This window comes from Hyaena hyaena, unplaced genomic scaffold, assembly GCF_003009895.1.
Source record: "Hyaena hyaena isolate Hyena2069 unplaced genomic scaffold, ASM300989v1 scaffold_508, whole genome shotgun sequence".
NCBI classification, from domain to species: domain Eukaryota; kingdom Metazoa; phylum Chordata; class Mammalia; order Carnivora; family Hyaenidae; genus Hyaena; species Hyaena hyaena.
Window position 1 is genome coordinate 1,295,528 of NW_024081139.1, and position 21,849 is coordinate 1,317,376.

Sequence of the window (21,849 nt, forward strand, 5' to 3'; positions counted from 1 at the left end):
TGGCTGCAAGACAGTGGACTTGGTGCAAGGTGGTATGAATTGTAGGCAGTAATTAAATGATATAGGCCCTTTAGAGATAAAACTGAAGAGTTTGGATTTATTTTAGTTCCAAGTCTATTGGAAGGTTTAAGCAAAGTAGCGCCGGGGCAATCTCTATTCTAAAACCATAACTCCTACTGCTATGTTGGCATGAATTGTAACGTGATAAATACGGAAGAGAGAGTTTGGGTAAGAAGCTATATCTATCCATGGCTCTGGCAAGAGATGGTGATTGCTTGGGTTGTTGTAATATGGAGGTTGAGGAAAGAGACCATAATAGGACATAATTCAAAGACAACAAGACTAGCTTAAAAATGAGATGCATGACTGAGGACTGAGGTGACTCTTTCAATTTTGATGTGAGCAATTGAGTGGTTTGCCATTCCACATAATTGGAGGTGATAGACTGTGGGAGGAATGGATTTGAGGGTGGCAGACGAAGCTAGGGACATAGCGTTCTTTATTGGCTAATTTGTCTTAATTGGCTTCTAATTGGTTCTTAAAAATCCAGGTGTAGGAAAAATCAGACTAGACCACTGAAGCTATGAGTCTGATTTTCTAGGTAGACATCAGGGCTGTCAATATAAATTAGGGTATCAGCAACATATAGATAACTTCAAGCTATGAGAGTGGATGAAATCACATAGGAAAGGGTTTATATGGAGACAGAAAGAGCCTGAGAGCTAAATTACTCCAAGATTTAAAAATCAGATAAGGGATGGGGAGGGGGGTGAGCCAGAAAATAAGATGGAGGAGCAGCCAATGAGGTAGGAGGACCACGAAGGGAATTTTCCAATACTGAAACCAACGGAAAGTGTTCCAAGAAGAGAGAAAACTAATCAAGAACAAAATGAGAGATTGAATAAGATCATCATGGAGAAATGGCCATTGGATTTAACAAGTGAAGGTTAATGAGACCTTGGAAAGCTTTTTTTTTTAAAGTGATTATATCTGATAAAAGGAATGTGATATACCACTTTTTCTACTTAAACTTCATAACTAATCTAATGCTGAAAAAATTATGTGGAAAGAGATGTTATCCTGACTATGAAATTCAGGATAACTATAAATAAATGCAAAGAACTTTGCCATATTATATAAAGGGCAACTAAAGAGCTATCATTACATCATCTGGCTTAAAACATTTTCCAATCAAAGAGATATCAAACTATTGGAACCAATTTCTGCAATATTGAAAAATATTTTTTCCTATTCAGATATTCATAATTTCTGGTTTATTAATGTCTTAATCCATGTATATGGTAGTCATGAAGTAGAGATGGATTGGTCCAAAAAATTATTTGACTTCGAGTAAAAAGCTCTTTGTAGCAGGTGAAAATAAATGTCTGTGACTTAAAACCATATGTTTTTTTCTCTAACCAGGTATGGTGACATGGTACCAAAAACCATAGCAGGGAAGATATTTGGTTCCATCTGTTCGCTGAGTGGGGTCTTGGTCATTGCTCTGCCTGTTCCAGTGATCGTATCTAACTTCAGTCGGATCTACCACCAAAATCAACGAGCAGACAAACGGAGAGCACAGAAGGTGTGTATTCAGCTCTGGGAAACCATGATTTAGCATCTTCCCTTTTTTATAGTGAGCTTTAAAAATCCCTTACTGGCTATTCAGTGTTCCATATTCGGTGGATAGTTGCATCATCAGCACAGGCTAGGTTATACTACAGTAAAGAAAGGAACCTTAATATCTCAGTGGCTTAAAACAGCAAGGAATATTTCTCAGTCATGCTTCAGGTCCCTTACTGGTCCAGTGATAGAAACTCCATCTTAACAAAGTATTCTGCAATCATTCAAACAGGGGTAACAGGACGTGATGAATCACACTGACTCCTAAAACCTCCTCCTGGACGTGGGCCAGGTCACTTCCATTTCTATTGCACTAGCCAAAGTAAGTCACATAGCTGAGTGTAACTTCGAAGTGGGCAGGGAAATATAATCCTACTGTGTAATCAGAGGCAGAGAGAAAGAATTATCTAGTAAACAGCACTAATGATAGTAGTAAAATCAAAGATAGATTCTTGGCAAATTTAATCAGAATCAGATTTCTAAATCTGATTCATTCCATCCCTGTCCATCAGGGGTCAAGCTGGTTCCAGTAAGCAAGGACTATTAAAAGGAACTAAGATATGTCTCAGATATTTTAAATAGTTGACCCAGGAAGTAGGAGAAATATGATCATTAATAGCTGAGTTTTATTCCTGGCCCAGCAGTTTACTGTTTCTCTGAACTTTGTGCCAGTTATTAATCCCTCTAAGAGTTAGCAGGATGTATATTCAACTGTCAGATGGGGAAAACATACATACCTCACAAATTTATATAAGTCTATATAAGTATATCATAATACTAACAATATTTAACATTTATTGCTGGTTTTACTATGTGCCAAGTACTGGTTTGGTGTTTTTTTAAAACTAATTCATATTATCTTCATGAGTCTAGGAGTGAGTCATCATTATTATTCCTATTTTCTAGATAAGGATCTAAGGTACCCAGAAATTGAGAAATTCTAAGGTCACATATTCAATAAATTATAAGAACATCGTTCAATCTAAGCCAACCTGGCACCCAGGTTTATACACTTAAACACTATGGTAGACTGCCTCTCAGAAAACCTGACTAAATGTTAGCACTAAATGTTAGTTTAGCCATTCCACAATTTTTGTCAAAATAGTCACCTTTAGAGTCAGGGCTCTAGCTGCTTAGAAATAATTTTGGAAATCTCTTGTATAGTTTCTTCAGGACCTTGGTGCTAGATTTCCAGTATTCCTCATGGATACTCCATCATTGTGCTTTATGGATAGATTGTTTTTTAATATCCAAAAACTATTCATAGCCATGACTAAAGTGGATCCACAATGCCGGTAATTTTGGTGTGCTTTATAACTAACTTTGTAGCTAATTCCAGAACAGGATTTTAATTATGCTTTTGAATGATGTTGGTCTTTTAGTTGAGTATAAAATCTCACAAACTAACTCTCAGGAAAGTTCAGGGAAACCAGTAATCAGTATGGTCACAGAGCATCTACCATCACAGATCCTCTGCCTTTTGCAAAGAGTCATTTTGTCAGCTTTGTCCTTTTTTGTTTTGCAGATTCCCCCATTTTTGGACATGTACCTAGCCCTTAATTATTGTGGAAAATAGAGTAGTCCAATTAATATGAATATTGGAACTGATAATTCAATAAACAGAGGCTAGCAAAATGTACCCTCGGAGCAGTTTTATAGTCTCACATAGGGCATATCTTTGGCAAGCAGAGATGGAGAAATTTTGGCCACAGTTGGCCCCTCCCCCAGGGGCCAACTCACAACTGTGGCTCTGCCCACGCATCACAATCCTTCTAACTGGGCACACATGTGCATTGTTTAAAATAACAAAAATCTTAGATCCCCAGGACCCATCCATCTCCATTCTAGAAATCCTTCTTTGATATAAGAGCATAAGAGCGGGGCGCCTGGGTGGCTTAGTCGGTTAAGCGTCCGACTTTCGCTTAGGTCATGATCTCGCGGTTCGTGGGTTCGAGCCCCGCGTCAGGCTCTGTGCTGATTGCCAGCTCAGAGCCTGGAGCCTGTTTCAGTCTGTGACTCTCTCTCTCTCTGACCCTCCCCTGCTCATGCTGTCTCTCTCTCTCCTAGAAATAAAAACATTAAAAAAAAAAAAAAAAAAGAGCATAAGAGCTACCTATAACTCATGTTCCCAGTGGGGGAGGGGAAAGAAAAACTACCTATAAGGAAAATGTAGGAAGTACAAATCTGACTTTCTAATAAATTGAACACCAAAATATCTGTATTTTCTTCAAACTTTGTCATCTGCAACAATCAAATCAGTAAAGAGAATCTTAGAATAATTTAGAAGCCTTTTTGCATAAATGAATTTAGAATTTATTCCTCAGGTTAAGGCATTTTAGGTTTATCTGGAACTAGGTGATTTGACAAATACAAAGTTATCAAAAATTAGCTAATTCAGTCCAGCAAACAGTCAGTTTAGTAAAAACATCAGTCAAGCTGAATAATAAGGAATATTACACAACACTTTTTTAGACCATGGTTTTCAGTGTTTGGTCCTATTTTCAGTTCCAAACTCAAGCAAAAGTGTGAAATATATACAATATGTATTTAAGGGGTGCCTGGGTGTCTCAGTCAGTTAGGCATTGAACTTCAGCTCAGGTCATGATCTCATGATTCATGAGTTCAAACCCCGCATCAGACTCTGTGCAAAGAGCTCAGAGCCTGAAGCCTCCTTCAGATTCTCTGTGTGTGTGTCTCTCTCAGCCCCTCCCTTGCTCTCATTTTGTCTCTCTCTCTCTCAAAAATAAATAAACATTAAAACAATTTATACATTTGAGAACATTCCCCTCAGCACTCAGGGATGCTTTCCTTCTTCTAGGCTCTTCTCCCAGCAAGTACTCTTCCTGCTTTCACTACCTGCCCGCACTCTTAAAAGGAATGCACATTTCTAGCCACCACTGATCATTTTTTATTTTTTAAGTTTATTTATTTTGAGAGGAGGGGAGCAAAGAAACACGGGGAGAGAGAGAATCCCAAGCAGGTTCTGCCCTGTCAGCAAGGAGCCCAGCTCAGGGCTCTAACTTATGAACAATGAGATCGTGATCTGAGCCAAAATCAAGAGTCAGCCACTTAACCGACTGAGCCACCCAAGCACCCCATCCTTGATCATTTCTTAACTAAACACTGACCTGTGGGTGAATATAGACTTAAACTGGAACAAGTCTCCTTTCACCCCTACCATTAGAAATTGTATCTTAGGGGCATCTGAATGGCTCAGTCGGTTGAGCCTCCACTTCGGCTCAGGTCATGATCTCACGGTTCATGGGTTCGAGCCCCGTGTCAGGCTCTGTGCTGAATGCTTGCTCCGAGCCTGGAGTCTCTTTTGGATTCTGTGTCTCCTTTTCTCTCTGCCCCTCCCCCACACATGCTCTGTCTTACTGTCTCTCAAAAATAAATAAATGTAAAAAACTTTTTTTAAAAAGAAACTGTATTTTAGTAGATGTATTTATTCAATAGTATTTGAGTTATTCAATAGTATTTATTGATTAGAATATATTTGCTGGGACACCTGGGTGGCTCAGTCAGCTAAGCGGCAGACTCTTGATTTCCACTCAGATCATGATCTCATGGTTCATGAGATGTGAGTCCGAGCCCTCTGCACTGACGACGTGGAAACTGCTTAAGATTTTCTCTCTTCCTCTCTCTCTGCCCCTCCCCTGCTCTCACTTGCATGAGCTCTTTTGATCTCTCTCTCTCAAAATAAATATACATAAAAAATTTTTTTAAAGAAAACAGTTGCCAAAATAAAGCTAAATTGATACGATGACAGATAGTAGGGTTGATATTTTGAAGTTGAGGGCCTACCTTGCTTTAAGATACAAATCACACCAGTCAATCAAGGTGTGATTACAAGGCTAATTGTAAGTAATTTTCATGTATAATAGTAATCATAATTATAATTATAATTTAATAGTGCTAATAGCAAAAACAACAACCCTCTCTACAGTTTCTAGTATATCCCAGGTGGCTTTATATCTGTTATTTTCTTTTTCACAATCAGCTCACACAAGAAATGTTATTATTTCCATTTTACAGATGACTTTCATATGCATACACACCTACCGATTGCAGTCTAAGACAACGAAATTCTGCCATTAATAGAGTTATGTATTTTAGGGATTTTCTATAGATAATTCTAAATACAGTGAGAAGTTTTGGATCAGTGAGCCAATGTACAGCCAAGGGACAATGTAAGTAAATTTTTGCTTGCCACATAAAAATGTTGACATTGATACAGAAAGAAGTTACCAATACTCAGTCTTTTATCATACTTTACTCTGGTGGTTGTCAAACATTAGATTCATTGGAATTATCTGAAGAGCTTTTTAAAATATAGACTGCTAGACCTACCCCTGTAGCATTTGATTCAGTACTGTGGGATTACAGGAAGAAAATTTGCACTTCTATCAAGTTCCCAAGCGATGGTGATACTGCTGGTCTGGAAACTGTACTTTGAGAACCATTGCCTAGTACATTAATTAATGTCCAAATCAAATAATTTTTATAGAATTTTAGAATAATTAAAATAACAGCTTTCTAGAACCTGAGTATGATCTCTCTTAGATTACCCAATATTAAAAAGTATCACAGGGTGCCTGGGTGGCTCCGTTGGTTAAGCATCCGACTTCGGCTCAGGTCATGATCTCACAGTTTGTGGGTTCGAGCCCCACGTCAGGCTCTGTGCTAACAGCTAGCTCAGAGCCTGGAGCCTTTTTCAGATTCTGTGTCTCCCTCTCTCTCTGACCCTCCCCCGCTCATGCTGTCTCTATCACTCTCTCAAAAATAAATAAAACAAAAACAAAAAAAAAGTATCACTAAGGCCATCTCTGTGGATAACTAGATGTTTGTCTATAGCTTAAGAACCCCCATTATCAACACATGAAAGAATCTGAAGGTTGTATACATCATGATATCCACTCTGTGTTTCAGCCTTACTGAATTACCTACTTCCGCTCTTAAGTCTCTGTTCCATCCTCATACCACCAAATATAACCACCTGGCAAACTCCTACTGAGGGTGCCGTACTCAGCTCAAGTATTACCCATTTTATGAAGATTTCCCTCAATGACGTGGACGCCATTACTTGCTCCAGCTTCCCTCCTCCTACAATATCATGCATCCTCTATTATCATGTATTATACATATGCTCCCTCTCCTCCATTGTTTTAAGTGCAGTGCTCAGCATAAAATAGGCACTTAATAATTTGTGAAATGAGTGAAAGAATGAAGAGTGGAGTCTTGTTCACCTTGACAGTGTCCTCCATTCCAAAGGTTGGGTGGACATTCCTAGGACCAGTTGAAAACAATATGGGAAGCATGATTTTTGTCTCTGGTGACCTACAATCTTCTCTCAGTTCTTACCTCTTCCCACCTGGAGAATTCTCGTGGCCCTCTCTTTCACCGACCCTTTCTTTCAGGGTCCCTTCCACTGACCCAAATGCTGGCACTGTTTCTGCCCAGACCTGCCATCACCAGGATTAACCAAGCTCTAGAGCTGACAAATTTGCACTATCTTCCACTGATTTCTTCCCCCTTTTTCTTTTTATTAATATTTGGCATTAACTTGTCTGATTTCTAGGGGAGCTATTTATCTTAACAAATGGAAAGATTCCAATAAATTCCTTAAATTTGTAAATGCTGATAGAGCTTACTTGCTACCTCCACATGAGGCATTTGAATAAACCTTAAATGAAAGAAACAAGTCTAAGTCAAATTTCCAGAATAAATGGTACATGAAGTATGTGGGCTGGTGTTTGAAGAGTAAGGAATTGTCTCACATTACAAAGGAGAAAGACCTTCTCAACCTCACTTGTAAAGCTACCTAAAATACGTTTATTTTTCAAAAGTAATGAAAACATTTTGTGATTTGGCAACAACGTTGTCCAATAAATCCTCACAATCTACCTCCTACTTCATTTAGAAGATAGATCACGTTTAAGAAAATTGCTATCTCTGTGGCTTTTGGCTTATACCGTGTCTGACTGGGTCCCCTGTGTCTGTTCCAGAGAATACATTGTAAAGTTTATATAATGTCATTTGGTTCAATCATAAAACAATCCACTTGCTGAAAACCACTGCATACTAGCCTCTGAATACTGTACAATAAAAAGGTTCCATGTCAAACTAGTCTGAGAAAAATTATATCCTTTTGTCTTCATAGTGAACATCCATAATATGGTATGTTGTAAGGAATCCACCAGCAAAGAAATCTGTTTGACCTCTCAGCATTTCCCAAACTTCTCTTGAGCACAGTACCTGTTGTTTGTTTGTTTGTTTCATTTCGTTGGTTTGGATTTTACCTATAATACTTACTGGTTCTTTGGACCCCAACTTTGAGAAATCCTGCTGAATTTAGAGAATTTAGAAGAAAACTGAATTTATAAAGAATTGAGACGCATGGGGGAAAATGTGCTTATGAGACAATTTATTTCTACCAACACCATCGGTGTTTCTAAAGAATTTGAAAATAACTTCAAAGCTATGCTTTTTATTTTTTTGCACAGACAATACAAGCCTTTTTGTTTAATTAAAAATCTGAAAGCCTCCTATTTTCCAAATAGGCTATTTAGTGAGACCTTACTTTCACTCCATAATATTTGCTGGTACTTGGCCATGCCAAGAAGTTGTATTTCCTACAAAATAGGGGTGGGGGCTGCAAGGAATACATTTCCTCCTAGTAGCTGGTGGTTTTCTTTTAATCTCTCATCTACAAAGCCACAGTTGCCAAGACCGTCATACTGAGTGGGTCAGAAGTAAAGTGATTTTCTAAAATATCTTCATAAAAGAAATTTCCTCAATTACCTACTGAAAGCAAAGATGTAATCACAGGTCATAAAAACTGGCATTGTTCAACAGGCATTTGGTGTGATGCTCCACAAGACCAATTAAACCAATTAACTTATATAGTATTGTTGTAAAATGGAAGAAAAGTCGTGATTGAAATTTGAGATTAGAGTTTTTTTTTCTAACAAAGTACGTGGCTTAGCAAAATGGCCTTTCTGTGTCTACAACAACTGCTTATTTTCCCCCCAAGCTTAGAACTACTGCTGTAGTAGTGGTTGCCACCATATGTAGCTTTCCAGTGTGGACAATAAGTGTCGTTTTCCATTGCTGGACAGTGTTTTGGGTTAATGTAAATAAATATCTCATTTGTGAAAAAAAAAAATGTTCTAATACTGCTGCGGAATGCTTGGAGAATAACATACATGAGACTAGGGACCATGATATAGGCAGTGTAATTGCATACAGCAAATGCCCAAGGAAGGAAGAAAGAAGGGAGGGAGGGAAGGAGGAAGGGGGGAGAGACGAGGGAGAGAGGAAAGGTAGGGGGAGAGAGAGACCAAAAACAGGCATCAACTGTTTCAGGAGACCAATGAGATTTTAAGACTTAAATTTCCACAATAATCCATTTCTGGAAACCAAATGTATATTTAAATTACTTATTTCCGAATTACTACGTCAATTCAAAGTCACTTCCAAATGTGCTTGTCATTTCCCATTGTTTTATCAAGTCTGGCCTGAAATCCTGTCTGGGCAGCACAGCTTTTGAAGTTAAAAATTTCCTACCTTCCAACTTCATTCTCTAGTATTGTCTCAGGGCTTTGAGTGATCTCAACGGTATACTGCTAACAAAGAGTGAGTTTTGTCTATTTTTCCCATCACTTATCCATATGATCTTTGTACAAAGTATTATTTTAACTTGGAGTCAGCAAACAGGAAGAATAAATTCACGGATGAAGAGAGAAGGGGTGGAGTTGAAGCCAGATGATATCTTAATGCTATTTTGAGAACTTCGGATGTCTCAGTGCTACTCTCAAATGCTGTGAGTGAAAGGGCATCTTGGTACAACTTTGGACGGAAGTGTGATAAAACACGCACAGACACCCTTTGATCTAGGAATACTTCTGCTTCTAGAAACTGTCTTGCAGAAAAGTACATCATGATGTTCAAGTGGCAAAAGATGCTTTAAAAAATTAATGGTCGTTGGCTGGTTAAATAAATGATGCTTTATTCACTGGTATATTATATATTTATAATGAATGAGGTGGATCTATATATGTAGATATGGAAGGAGTTCCAATCTATTAAATGGAAACTGCTGAGTGCAAAGGAGTGTGAAGCAGATTGTCCCAAATGAATAAAAATATGTGTGTATAAATATATGAATATATATATATACACACACACACTTGCTTTTATATGCCTAGAAAATCCCTGGCAAGACTCTCTAGAAATATTACCAGTGGTTGCCTCTGAAGTGTAGGAGTACGGTAGCTCCAGGTCCAAAGAGACTTACTTGCTTTTGATGCACTTTTGTGTTAAAATTTTCATCATATGTATGTATTCATTTATCATTTTGAAAGCGGTAGATAATTTTTAAATTTTTATTTAAAAAAAAACATCCCAGGGCTAAAGACTACGGATTGTATTTATCTGGGTTGTTTGGAAAGGAAAAAAGAAGAAGGCTTTATGGGGTAATTTTATAAGAACTTAAAGACGCCATCCCAGGCTTTCTTATATACACTTGCTAGATACACATCTTACAAACAGAATGTTCACCAAAAAATGCCCTCCAGGAAGTGAAAACCAGACTCATTCCATGACTCATTCCATACACAAACAGCAGTTCTAAAGTAGAATGGAATACCAGATATCTGGCTAAACAGTGAGTTTGCTCAGTAATATTACTTTGGTGATCTCACTGTAGCTGTGAACAATTGAAGTAACCACCCTTAGCCCTCTAAACTGGAGAACGTTCTCTATACATAAATGTTTTAAAGTTAAAAAATAAGTTTACAAATCTCCTTAGAGTGGCTCACTATGTTCTCATCTCAACAAATTTCAGAGAGAAATAAAAATCAGATAAGCATGCTGTGGTATGGGCCAGTGTCAATAGAAAAAAAATGGATAAATTAAGGATTTTTTTTGGAGACTCCTTATTATTCGGCATGGGGTCTACATTGTTCAATTTAACAAAATAATTGCAAAAATATTTTTTGGTATTTGAGAATGCACATACACTACTTTATTATTTAATACAAACCACATATGTATTTTTAAAATACATTTTTTAAAAAATCTTTTTTTAAGAAAAACTTTAAAAAGTAAGGAAAGAAGGAGGGAAGTAGAAGAAAGAAAGAAAGGGAGGCAAGCAGGCAATTAGTTCCTGGAATATATTTACTAATATTTATAAAGACATTAGTTTAAATGAAAATGATTTGGAAGGTAGTGTATTGTCTTCATTTGATTAAGTTAAGTTATTCAGATTGGGATAAGTGAAAATATAAATAAAGGACTACTGCCGTTTTTCTCTTAACACAATTGACAGAAACTATAATGAAATAACTTGATCTTACTATAAAGACTTCATTACAAGGCTTAAATGCACCAACTCCAAATGCACCAACTTCAACTTCTTATTGAAAAAGTTCATGAAAAAAAGTACTCAAATGGTGAACATTTAATTTTCAATAATCATATGTGAAAAGCTAGCATACTTATAAAAATGTGTATGCTGACTTGAGCATTACACAAGGGTGCCTTCACTGTTTTAAGAAACTAATTCATGACTATGTACAGAACATTTATTTCTCTTCGCGCTTATAGAAAGCCAGACTCGCCAGGATCCGAGCAGCCAAAAGCGGAAGTGCTAATGCTTACATGCAGAGCAAACGGAATGGCTTACTCAGTAATCAACTGCAGGTACGGTCAAGCATTTCACTTTTTTTAATGTTTGATTTATTAGTGTAATATTGATTTAGTTCTATTTAACCGTATAATTTTATTGTGGGCAGTAATGAAAATGGCTACTGAAACAACAAAAGTGTCATTTTTAAATACCCTCGCCCTCTGTACAGTCTCATTGGCTGTATGTAGCAGATTAGAACCTGGGCTATGAAATATTGCCGGTGAGTCATGACTCCCGTTCATGATTGGGCAATATTTCCTCACTATCTTATTGAAACATGGGAAAGTTCAAAAATTCTCACCGATTCAAATACCTATTTTTATTTCAAAATTACTTATGCTCCTTAAAATTCGTTTGTGTGGGGTTAAGATGTCTTGTTTGGCTTCTTAATTGAGAGGAAACACCATTCAGTGTTCTAAAGCTCACATGGCAGGAAATACAAGAGAAACTTTACTTTTACCTCAAATTTTCCTTTAATATTTAGGATTCCACTCATCTTGCTATCAAAATAGCTTTTATGTAGGTGAGCATGATCATGATTTCAGAATTATCTAAGGACTAGATTAAAATTTATTATCCAAAAAGAATAGCTCCCAGGCTTTCAAAGGTAGCAGTAGTTGAATTGGCAAAACCGATTTAAATTTTCAATTCAGGGAGGCAAGTCTAAAAGCCCGCTAATTTCACAGAAATATAAATGCTGATCACCAAAATTAAAAGCAACTGCACGTTTGTCCCTTTTTCGTTTAAAAAAAAATTAAACTGTTGCCATTTAATCTCAGGAAATAGGCTAGATCTCTCTGTGGAAATGTGTAGCTGAGGTTCTCATTGTTTGCAAATGAAACAGAAAGCACTTCTGTCTTCTGTGTGTTCACAGTCCTCAGAGGATGAGCAGGCCTTCGTGAGTAAATCCGGTTCCAGCTTTGAAACCCAGCACCACCACCTGCTTCACTGCCTGGAAAAAACCACGGTAAGGAAGAGGCCTGACTGTCCACCCTGTACTGAGACAGTAATAATACCATTTGCTTTGGTGAATACTGAGTGCTTCCGAGTATGATTTCACTGTCTACATTACTGGAAAATAGACTAAAAATGAAAAAAAAAAACAAAAAACCCACAATATTTGAAATTGCTTTGAAAGGCTATAGTGACATTTCCACTTGAAAACTATTTTAGAGAATTATTTAAAATGTTTTTACCTTCAGTGATTATCTTAACTCTAGTCTGAAATATCAGTTTAATGCCAATGGAAAGTCGTTTCCCAACACCTGACTGCAGGTCCTGTAAATTATGACTTTTCCTCAGATAATTAAAATGTTAATTAAACAAAAAACAATGTAGTTCCTGTGTTCCTGACATCTAGGTAAAGGGAAAAAACAATAGCAATAACAACAAAAAAAAGATTAGTAACTGAATATAAGCATTCTTTCCATTAAAGGTTGTAATAAACAAGATGGATAATAAAAACTATGTGTTCCCATAAGAAAAATGACACATTAATCGCTGGCAAGCCCCTTGGAACTGAGGATTGAGTCTGCACTTCTCCACATAGAAGCTTTCAGTCAGACCTCCACTTTAGCAGACGGACTCTTCCCTAACTGGCTTGTCAAAAAGGGTCACAGTCTTTGACCACAAAGCAAAACAAAACTTTCACCATATTTGAATCAAGTCTACTCACTCAGTCCCCAGGGGTACATACTTGTATTCTCATTTCCAACATATTCCCCATTCATTTATTCACTTCCTTACGCAGTCATTCGACAAATTTGTGTGGCTTGCCTACTACGTGGCAGACAGTGAGCCAAAAGTCAAGTGTGGCCTCTTCCCCCACCAAGCTTCTGCATATGGGATAAAACACAGATGTTACTGGAGAAGGGTCGTGAGCTGCAGAGGAAAATGAGGTCACAGTGCAGCGCCACAGAGAGGGTGGAGTCACTAGGGGCTTCCTGGAGGAACTTGCATTGAGACCCACAGGATGCCTAAGAGTTGGTTAGGCAAAGAAATGAAGGAGCTGAGAGGTGGTGTAGGCACCCGGGGAAGCCTGGAAGTTGGCCTAAGAGGAACTGCAAGAACTTGAGGGGGCTCAGAAGACAGGGCATACAGCGACTCAAGCAGAGACAGAGAAAATCTAGATAATGGAGGCTTTGGAGGCATGTGAAGAATTTTGATCTTTATCTCATAATAAATGAAATATTATTTGAAGGTTTTAAACAGGGTGGTTACATGATTATATTTGCATTTTTTAATGTTTACTTTTGAGAGAGAGAGAGCGAGTGAGCAGGGAAGAGGCAGAGAAAGAGGAAGACAGAGAATCCAAAGAAGCATGAGATCACAATCTCAGAGGAAGTCAGCCACTCAACCGACCGAGCCACCAGGGCACCCCTTCTATTTGCATTTTTAACTAAAGATTCATAACTTACAGGATATGGTCTATAACGTTTAGGATGCTCTTTGAAAGGTAAATGGTAACATTAATAATCAAATCTATTTATCCCCATGCTCTTCTCTTTTATTTTCATTTTTTACTATCTTACCTTTTATTTTTACTATTTTACCTTTCAAATAAAAATTATTTAATACCAATTAACACAGTTTAAATTGAGCTACCTACAAAAATAACAAGCAACAGAATGACTTCTTCACTTCCAATCACTGATGTGATAAATTAGAGTCTCGTGCATCATATGTTTGTATTTTGTGTGAGAACTGTGCATTGTAAAAGAAGAAAACAGATAGTGAATGCGTCTTGAACTATATTTTTTCTATAACATTTGACATTGAAATTCACTTCTTAATGGGAAATTCTATCTTATCTGGTCATATTATTCTCTGGACTTTAAACTAGAATCATAGATTTCATTTACTTCAGAATGCTTCTCTCAGCAAAGAAATAACAAAATGCGGAACTAAAACAACCTATTTGCTATTGGCCAGTGAATTGCTTCAATCGTTTCGCTAATATTTTAGGATGAGAGATAGTTATGTGGAACTTGGCATGTGCAAAGCCTTCCATTATAAGATTATTCCCACCCACACAAAGAAAAAAAATAGTAGTTGAAGTCATTCTCCAGCAGTTCGTACCCAAATGTTTTCCCTTACATTTATGAGGTAAAATTCTTACATAGGCATTTTAGGAAGCAGTTCTTTATTAAATATTGTAGACGCAAAATTTACACTGTGTTTTGTTTAAAATGTGGTATGCAAAACGATGCCCATCACTGTTTGGCATCAGAAGAACTATAAATACAGGCAGTGCTGAGTACAGCCAGTGACCTATCACAAAGGTAAGAAAGGAGACCTCAGAGTCCGGTGCTCACCCTTTCTGGATCAAATATAAAATGGCACATTTTGCAGTATTTTACTTATTTTAACTAATAGGTCATTTGTCTATAATTGGGAACTTTAAAGGAACAGCTGAAGAGATAGAAAGTATAGGGGCACCTGGGTGGCTCAGTTGGTTAAGAGTCTGACTCATGATTTTGGTTCAAGTCATGGTCTCAGAGTCATGAGACTGAGGCCTGAGTTGAACCCCATGTCGGGCTCTGCAGTGAGTGTTGAGCCTGCTTAAGATTCTCTCCCTTCTTCTCACTCTGCCCCTCTCCTCTGCTGGCACTCTCTCTCAGAAAGAGAAAAGAAAGAGAAGAAATAGAAGAGAGAGAGAGAGAGAGAGAGAGAGAGAGAGAGAGAGAGAAAGAAAGAAAGAAAGAAAGAAAGAAAGAAAGAAAGAAAGAAAGAAAGAAAGAAAGAAAGGAGGGAGGGAAAAGGAAGGAAGGAAGGAAAAGAAAGGAAAGAAAGGAGGGAGGGAGGAAGGGAAGGGAAGGGAAGGAAGAAAGGAAGGTAAAGGAAGGAAAGAAAGAAGGAAAGAAAGAAAGAAAGAGAGAGAAAGAAAGTTTTAAGTATCTCATTTTCTAATTAGAAAATGTTTCAATCTCATGTGAAAATATTTGCTAATGTATAACAGACAATCTAATTTGGGACATTCTATTAAAGCAGTTTTTTTTTAACATAATTCCAAACTGTTTAAAAAATAAAGGTCAATTTGAATTTACACATTCACTGTGAATACTGTTTTATATGCATTTTCAACCATTTTTTTCTTTGCCTCTGAACTTCCAGAAATTATGTTTACATTAATAAGTTATATTCAAGATAAAGTTAGTCCATAAAGACATATCAAATCAGCCTGCAGTTGTCTATCTCAAAGACTAACAAGGGACATGTTATTTTTACACAAATGCCAGCGTGAGCTGGCTTTGATATTCCAGCATTTAAGAAAGTGGCTAGTTGCCCATTGGATAGTCTAAGTGTATGGGCATATTTGGGTTTTAAAAATAAAGCCATTCATTTCCTTTCTTAAAGTCACAATGTGTTTGTTGCCTTCTTCACATGTTCTCACAACTATGGAACAGAATCACGAGTTTGTGGATGAGCAAGTCTTTGAAGAAAGCTGCATGGAAGTTGCGACTGGAAACCGTCCTTCAAGTCACAGCCCGTCTCTCTCGTCACAAGGAGTCACCAGCACTTGCTGTTCGCGACGACACAAAAAAACCTTCCGCATCCCTAATGCCAACGTATCAGGAAGCCACCGAGGCAGTGTGCAGGAACTCAGTACGATCCAGATCAGATGCGTGGAGAGAACCCCGCTGTCTAACAGGTACCTGAGGTTAATCTGTGTGGGCGCCCACACCTGTGCTTGCTCCCAGAGCGTACCTCCAGCCGCAGGCACGTCGCTGTCTTGGTGTATTTGGCATTTTGGGGGTGGGGTGGGAGTGGGGGGGTGGACAAATAATTTTTTTTTATTTATTCTTAACAAATACACTTGAGAAGCACCGTGGCATCTAAATCCTAGTTCCTAGGGTTTAGTATGAGACAAGCTAATACCGTAGCAAGTATGCCATAATATTCATTTGAGTCAAAAGCAGCAGCTGTACAGTATGAAAAGAAGGAAGAAGGCAAAATGGTCAGGCACGCACACATGTACTTCTGCCTCTTTAACTCCACAACTTTTTCTTATTTGAGCAGACACCTTTATACTCAGGAGCCCCTTGTGTAAATGCAAATAGCCTTAAATGATATGTGGGCAACACTTACTAAAGAAGACAAATTAAATTGACATTGGTATCATTGAAAAGTACTCAGCAGCACCTAAAAATAAATCAACACCTTCAATATAACAGTGAAAAGTAAAACTATGCCTATACAAATCTCTTGAATCAATATATACATTTGATCATAAAGATATTTTGAGCCACAAGAAACACAAAAATCAATCCCACACACACAAAAAAAGATAAGCGATAGGCTAAAATGGTTCACCTGTGGTTAGTTTATGGACAATTTAAGTGAAATTTTTCTAATGGTATTTTCCTTTGCTTCTCTTTATCCGCTTTTTGTTTTTTCCACAAACATGTACGTGTAATACAAAGTAATCCATTTCAATTATGCAACTCATTAAAATGATCAATTCCTGCCAAAATAATTTTGCTCAAATTAAATAGCTATGTTTTTATATTAACGATCCATTAATTCAGTGCTGCTTCTTTGTTCTCATTCAACAATCTTTGTGAAAAACCTGTTTGAGATTCTGAATTGAGGCTGTGTTGATTTACATAAATCAGATGTCTCTGGGACCAGAATATTAAATTTTAGAACAATGAAAGATTTCTGTCTCTAAATGTTCTACCTCTGCATTACAAAATAAGGAGAAAACAGAGAAGCATTTAGAAAGACAATTGTAGGACATAAACATTTTAAGGAAGATTTCCACGAAAATAATTAGATTTAAGTATACCATGTATACGCTTCTTGTGCCTTTCTCCTTTTCCCTCTATCCACATAGAGATAAAACTCACACAAGAACACCACTTGGGAAAATCTTGAATTATAGGTAATGTCTAACATTCTAGGATTCTTAAAATTGGCTGTCACTAACTTGAGAGCTTAAAGGGCATCATCTCTCCCCAAAGAGACAAGATAGTAAAATGATTCTGTGGTCAAAAGAACTGAGACACATTCCACAGGTGATTGAGGTACATGCCTTTCATAGGAGCATCTCAAAGCTCTCAGAGGTCCTGTCTTAAAGAAAGTAATTTTATGCTGCTTAACCCTGGATTTCCAAAACTGGCCTGAGTCTCTTTCTTGCATTTTTGTAGAAAACACTTTGATGAACACTGACTGAGCCGAATTGAGCTGGCTATTAAAGACACTTAGTTAATATTAATGAACTGACCGATGTTCACTTCAACATATATTAACGTTTGGGGCTCCATTTTTTAAAAATCATGGTGACTGTCATTAGGTATTTGAAATGTTACTGATAAAATACATTCCTCAGTTGCAGGGAAGAATTTTCTTAAGTAAACAACTTATATTTTAAATCTATTTTTTCCTCATCAGCCGATCCAGTTTAAATGCCAAAATGGAAGAGTGTGTTAAACTAAACTGTGAACAACCTTATGTGACTACAGCAATAATAAGCATCCCAACACCTCCAGTAACCACCCCTGAAGGAGATGACAGGCCAGAATCTCCTGAGTATTCAGGAGGAAATATTGTCAGAGTGTCCGCTTTGTAAGACAATTGGAACCAGGTCTAAGAGAAATTGAGCTCTGGCTGTGGAAAGAATTCCAATGTGGAAAAAAGAAGAAACAATAAACCTTTTGCAGATGAAAACAGCAAGGCAAGAAGGTTGGCAGTGAAATAAAAACAAAGCTTCCAAACTTGAGGATGGAAATAAAACTACCAAATGGCATTTCTAGACAGAATTTGACCTGTTCTGCAGAGGAATAGTCCATGACCCTTTGACTTTGTGATTGAGCACAATGAAATGCCACCTATCGATGCTTCTTATGATCTGAACTCTTTTTTAATAAAATAAATCAAATAAATCTTTGAACATAATGTTCCAGTTGAATGCAAAACAAAAAAATATGGAAAACATTTTGATAAAAATTTTTCCTGTTAAAACCATGAACATTGGCTATGATGAAGATTATTACATATTAAAAAAAAACTCATACAACACATTTGTATTGACTGAAGGAAACCATCATAATGCATGCTAGAGTTCTTTGGAGCAGTGATCTCAGTGTCCTTATGTTGTCTTCAGGATAGGCATGATAAACTATAATTGTAGAAAGGGGGACTTTCTATGCACTTACAACAAGCTGATTGCTCATGTTCCATGGTGGGCTGTGCAAATTAACTCCTTTTAGAGCTGCGGTATTTCTCATGGGGATGCTCATTAGTAAATCTAAAGTGTTCAGATAGTTCAGTATTAATTATCATTTTACCTTGCACCTAGATACTGTTACAACTGCAATAATTCATTGTACACCTGTTGTATCAGGAATCAGGATTTTTTGTTGTTGTACTTTCCAGATCTTCATAGATACAGTAAGAGCCACATTCATAGAGAAACTTCTGGTGCGGCCAGATTTTAGAGAACTTTGTAATCCCAAACTATTGTGCCACAAATGTTTTTCGGTAATATTTTTTGGTCTGCTGTATTCGTGTGACAGTGCATTATCTGTTCTTGTATTTCTACAGCGCCTTTTCTTGGGTTTCTCGTCATCAACTGGACTAACATTTTGTAGTTCAAATGACTTTCCTACTTTTGTATTCCCAACATATTATCTTGTAAGTAGATTACCATCATCAATCCCCTTGTCAAAAATTAGGAAAAAGGAGTTGACATCTACGAATGATCTCTAACCTCTTTGCTGTTAGGGAAAAGCCCAGACACTGGATATATCGTTACGTGTTTCCGGCAAAGAGTAGGCTGGGATGAATATGACAAAATCAGTGATCCCAGAATCTCACTTGATGTGTTATTTATTTTACTTTAGATCTTGAATACATTTTGAGAACAACTAATGTGAATTGAAATGCAGAGATAAACTAGAGTGCTTTATGTAGCAATATTTGATGAAAGCACGCTTTCTATGCCGTTGGAGAAGGCAGCACAAATTTATCTGAGAAAGGCTCCTGTGGACGGCAAGGAGCAATTCTTTCCACGAAATCAGGAGGATAGGAGTTTGATGATGCAAAGTTGATCTCTATGTACATTGAAGTGAAAAGTCTTTACACCTTTTCACCTTTAAACTATATCAGCAGACAAGTCTGCACGTGACAGTGTAAAAAAGTTGTATGTCAAATGAAAAGTTTCGTTCATTCCAAACCACCACTGTAAGAAATAAAGTTTAGCTTCTGTACATGGAAAGAATTAATAATTATCCCTCTACTATAGAGATTTTAAAATGCTTATCATAATTTATCATAAAAAAGAATTAATCCAACCATTTTCAAGTAAAGCCAGAAATTCTTGCTTCCCATTTCTAGAATAGCTTCTAGAACAGTGCTGTGCACACAGTAGATCTTAATAAACATTTGCTTAATAAAAGTAAGATAAACTCTACTATCCTTTGGGAAGAACTGGCTTTATTCCTAGTATATCGTTTAAAAAGTTACTAATCTTCCTAGAGCGTGAATATTAACAATTATATTAACACCTGCCTCATGTCACTTTATGCTTCTAGAGCAAATATATAGTGAAACTTCTTTGATGGCAGTGGTTGAAAAACTTTTTAAAAAGTAGACTAAGGAAACCACAATCGGGAATACTTAGGTCCTTTGAATCCCAATGAAAAGTTCTATTTTCATGTTCTTAATACTACATTTTTAAAAAATGCAGTTAGATGATTTCAGTTGACAATTCTGCCTCCTTTTCAACTTATCATTTTTCCCAAACTATTAATTTCTTTAGATTTTTGGAAAAGAAAAAAAAAACTTTTTGGTGTTTTAGGTGATTTAAAAATCTACTGTGTTGGTGGTGAATGACTATTGATGACTGTGTTAAGTGCATCTGTATCGTAAGTGAAATGTAATTATTTCTGTGTACCATATGGAGTAACCAAGGTCATTGTTTTTGACAATTTTGTTTGAAATTCATATATCTTATTTCAAAGGATAGCATAATATCTGCATTATGCTGGAAAAAACTAGACCTTTGGAGAATACTTAAATAAAACATGTGCATGCTTGAACAGGACAACATGGTTGGCTGTGGCTCTTTTTTCTTAGACTTCCTTCCTTTCCAAAATGGAGGCTGTGTCATAATCCTATTTGGGGGAACCTTATAACATGTACAAACTCAAAGAACCTGTCAATTGTGAGTAACACTTAAATCTAGTCTTCATCAGTGGAGAGAGTAGATTTCTTCCAACAATGGGATTGAGAAAGAGACTTTTAAAAAAGCAGTTAATATCACTTAAAGATAAAAAAGAGCGTCACTGCTTCAGATGATCCTTTTAGGAAATATGTTGGCAACTATAACTCCATAGCTAATGATGTAAGTATACTACAAGGTTTCCTTGGTCATTACCAAAAAATGGTAGTATGTGTAAAATCAGTTGTTTTTGTATATGTGATACTTTTAGGTAGAGTGCTTTCTGCAGTGTATGACCCAATTTCTTAGCCACTAGCTGACATGCCACATGCCTATTGGACAGCATGGTCCAGAGACAAGTAAGGCTGGTGCCTGAACACTGTATGCTTCTTGACTACCACTACTTAAGTTAAGCAAAGTGAAGCTCTGAGTTAACGACATTGGTGAGAACGCAATCAGATTCTTAGTCAAAGAGTCTTTTCTATTCAGGCAAACAGACAAAGTGATATATTTGTCTAGCTATATGTGTGTATGTATATTTATATGTATTTATTCATATACCTACACATAGATTTTTATTCCTTTTTTTAAAAGATGTACATCTGATGGTTTCTCTTCAGGAGGAAAAAAGCAAGGAAATTTTAAGAGATTATTAGAAGAGGGGAAAATTCAGAATAAATTACAGAGAGTGATTTTGAATAGTGATAACTAGTGATACTCTTAGTGGATTGTCTCCTTTTTTTTCTTGTTGATTCTTTTCTTTTATAGTCCTTGATTTATTGAGATGCCAACCCTCGTTAAAAAGGTTTAACACACCTCCTGATTCCTTACAGTGTTGGCCTGGAAATAGCCTCCAGGGAGTTATATCAATGTCTGCCGGCACCATTACTCAAAAGAATAAAAAGGGTTCTTGATATCAAATACATGACTCCTCAGAGTTTCATAAGAAAGACATCTCCTCTTCCCTGGAGTGTTATTAGGTGTTTGTTTTATTAACTCACAGGTACAAAAATGGTTATTGCTCTGCACCGTGTAAATTTCATCTGAACTTTCAACACAATTGGATAGGCACACTGTATTTTTTTTTTAAATAACAGCTTAAGTTGGATATACATCAGCTGGTTGTGTTTAGGGTAGCAAAACATTTTCAAAGAGTAAGATGTTTTATATGTAAGGAATTATTACTTTTGAACAGCACATTTGCTTAAGAGAATTATAAAATGTATTTGTTGCAAAAAGTTTTTAGTGGAAATATTATTACATCTATAGCTTCTAATTCTTTGTTCTTTACTGTCCACTTTACATTTTCCCTCCTTTTTCTTCAAACACTAATCATTTATTCTCTCCCTTCCCCTAATCATTTTCCCCTCTGTTT

At 36.8% G+C, this 21,849-nt stretch overlaps 1 protein-coding gene across 1 annotated transcript in view; it reads left to right on the plus strand.

The window, feature by feature from the left end:
* KCND2 (potassium voltage-gated channel subfamily D member 2) overlaps positions 1-20,360 on the plus strand; it is a 487,892-nt gene extending 467,532 nt beyond the window's left edge. Inside the window, exons 2-6 of the mRNA XM_039255016.1 lie at positions 1,423-1,585; positions 11,230-11,325; positions 12,186-12,278; positions 15,718-15,962; positions 17,705-20,360. Coding sequence (XP_039110947.1) covers positions 1,423-1,585; positions 11,230-11,325; positions 12,186-12,278; positions 15,718-15,962; positions 17,705-17,882 — 775 coding nt within the window. The 3' untranslated portion in view covers positions 17,883-20,360. The remainder of the gene's footprint in view (positions 1-1,422; positions 1,586-11,229; positions 11,326-12,185; positions 12,279-15,717; positions 15,963-17,704) is intronic.
* Positions 20,361-21,849: the final 1,489 nt, after the last annotated feature.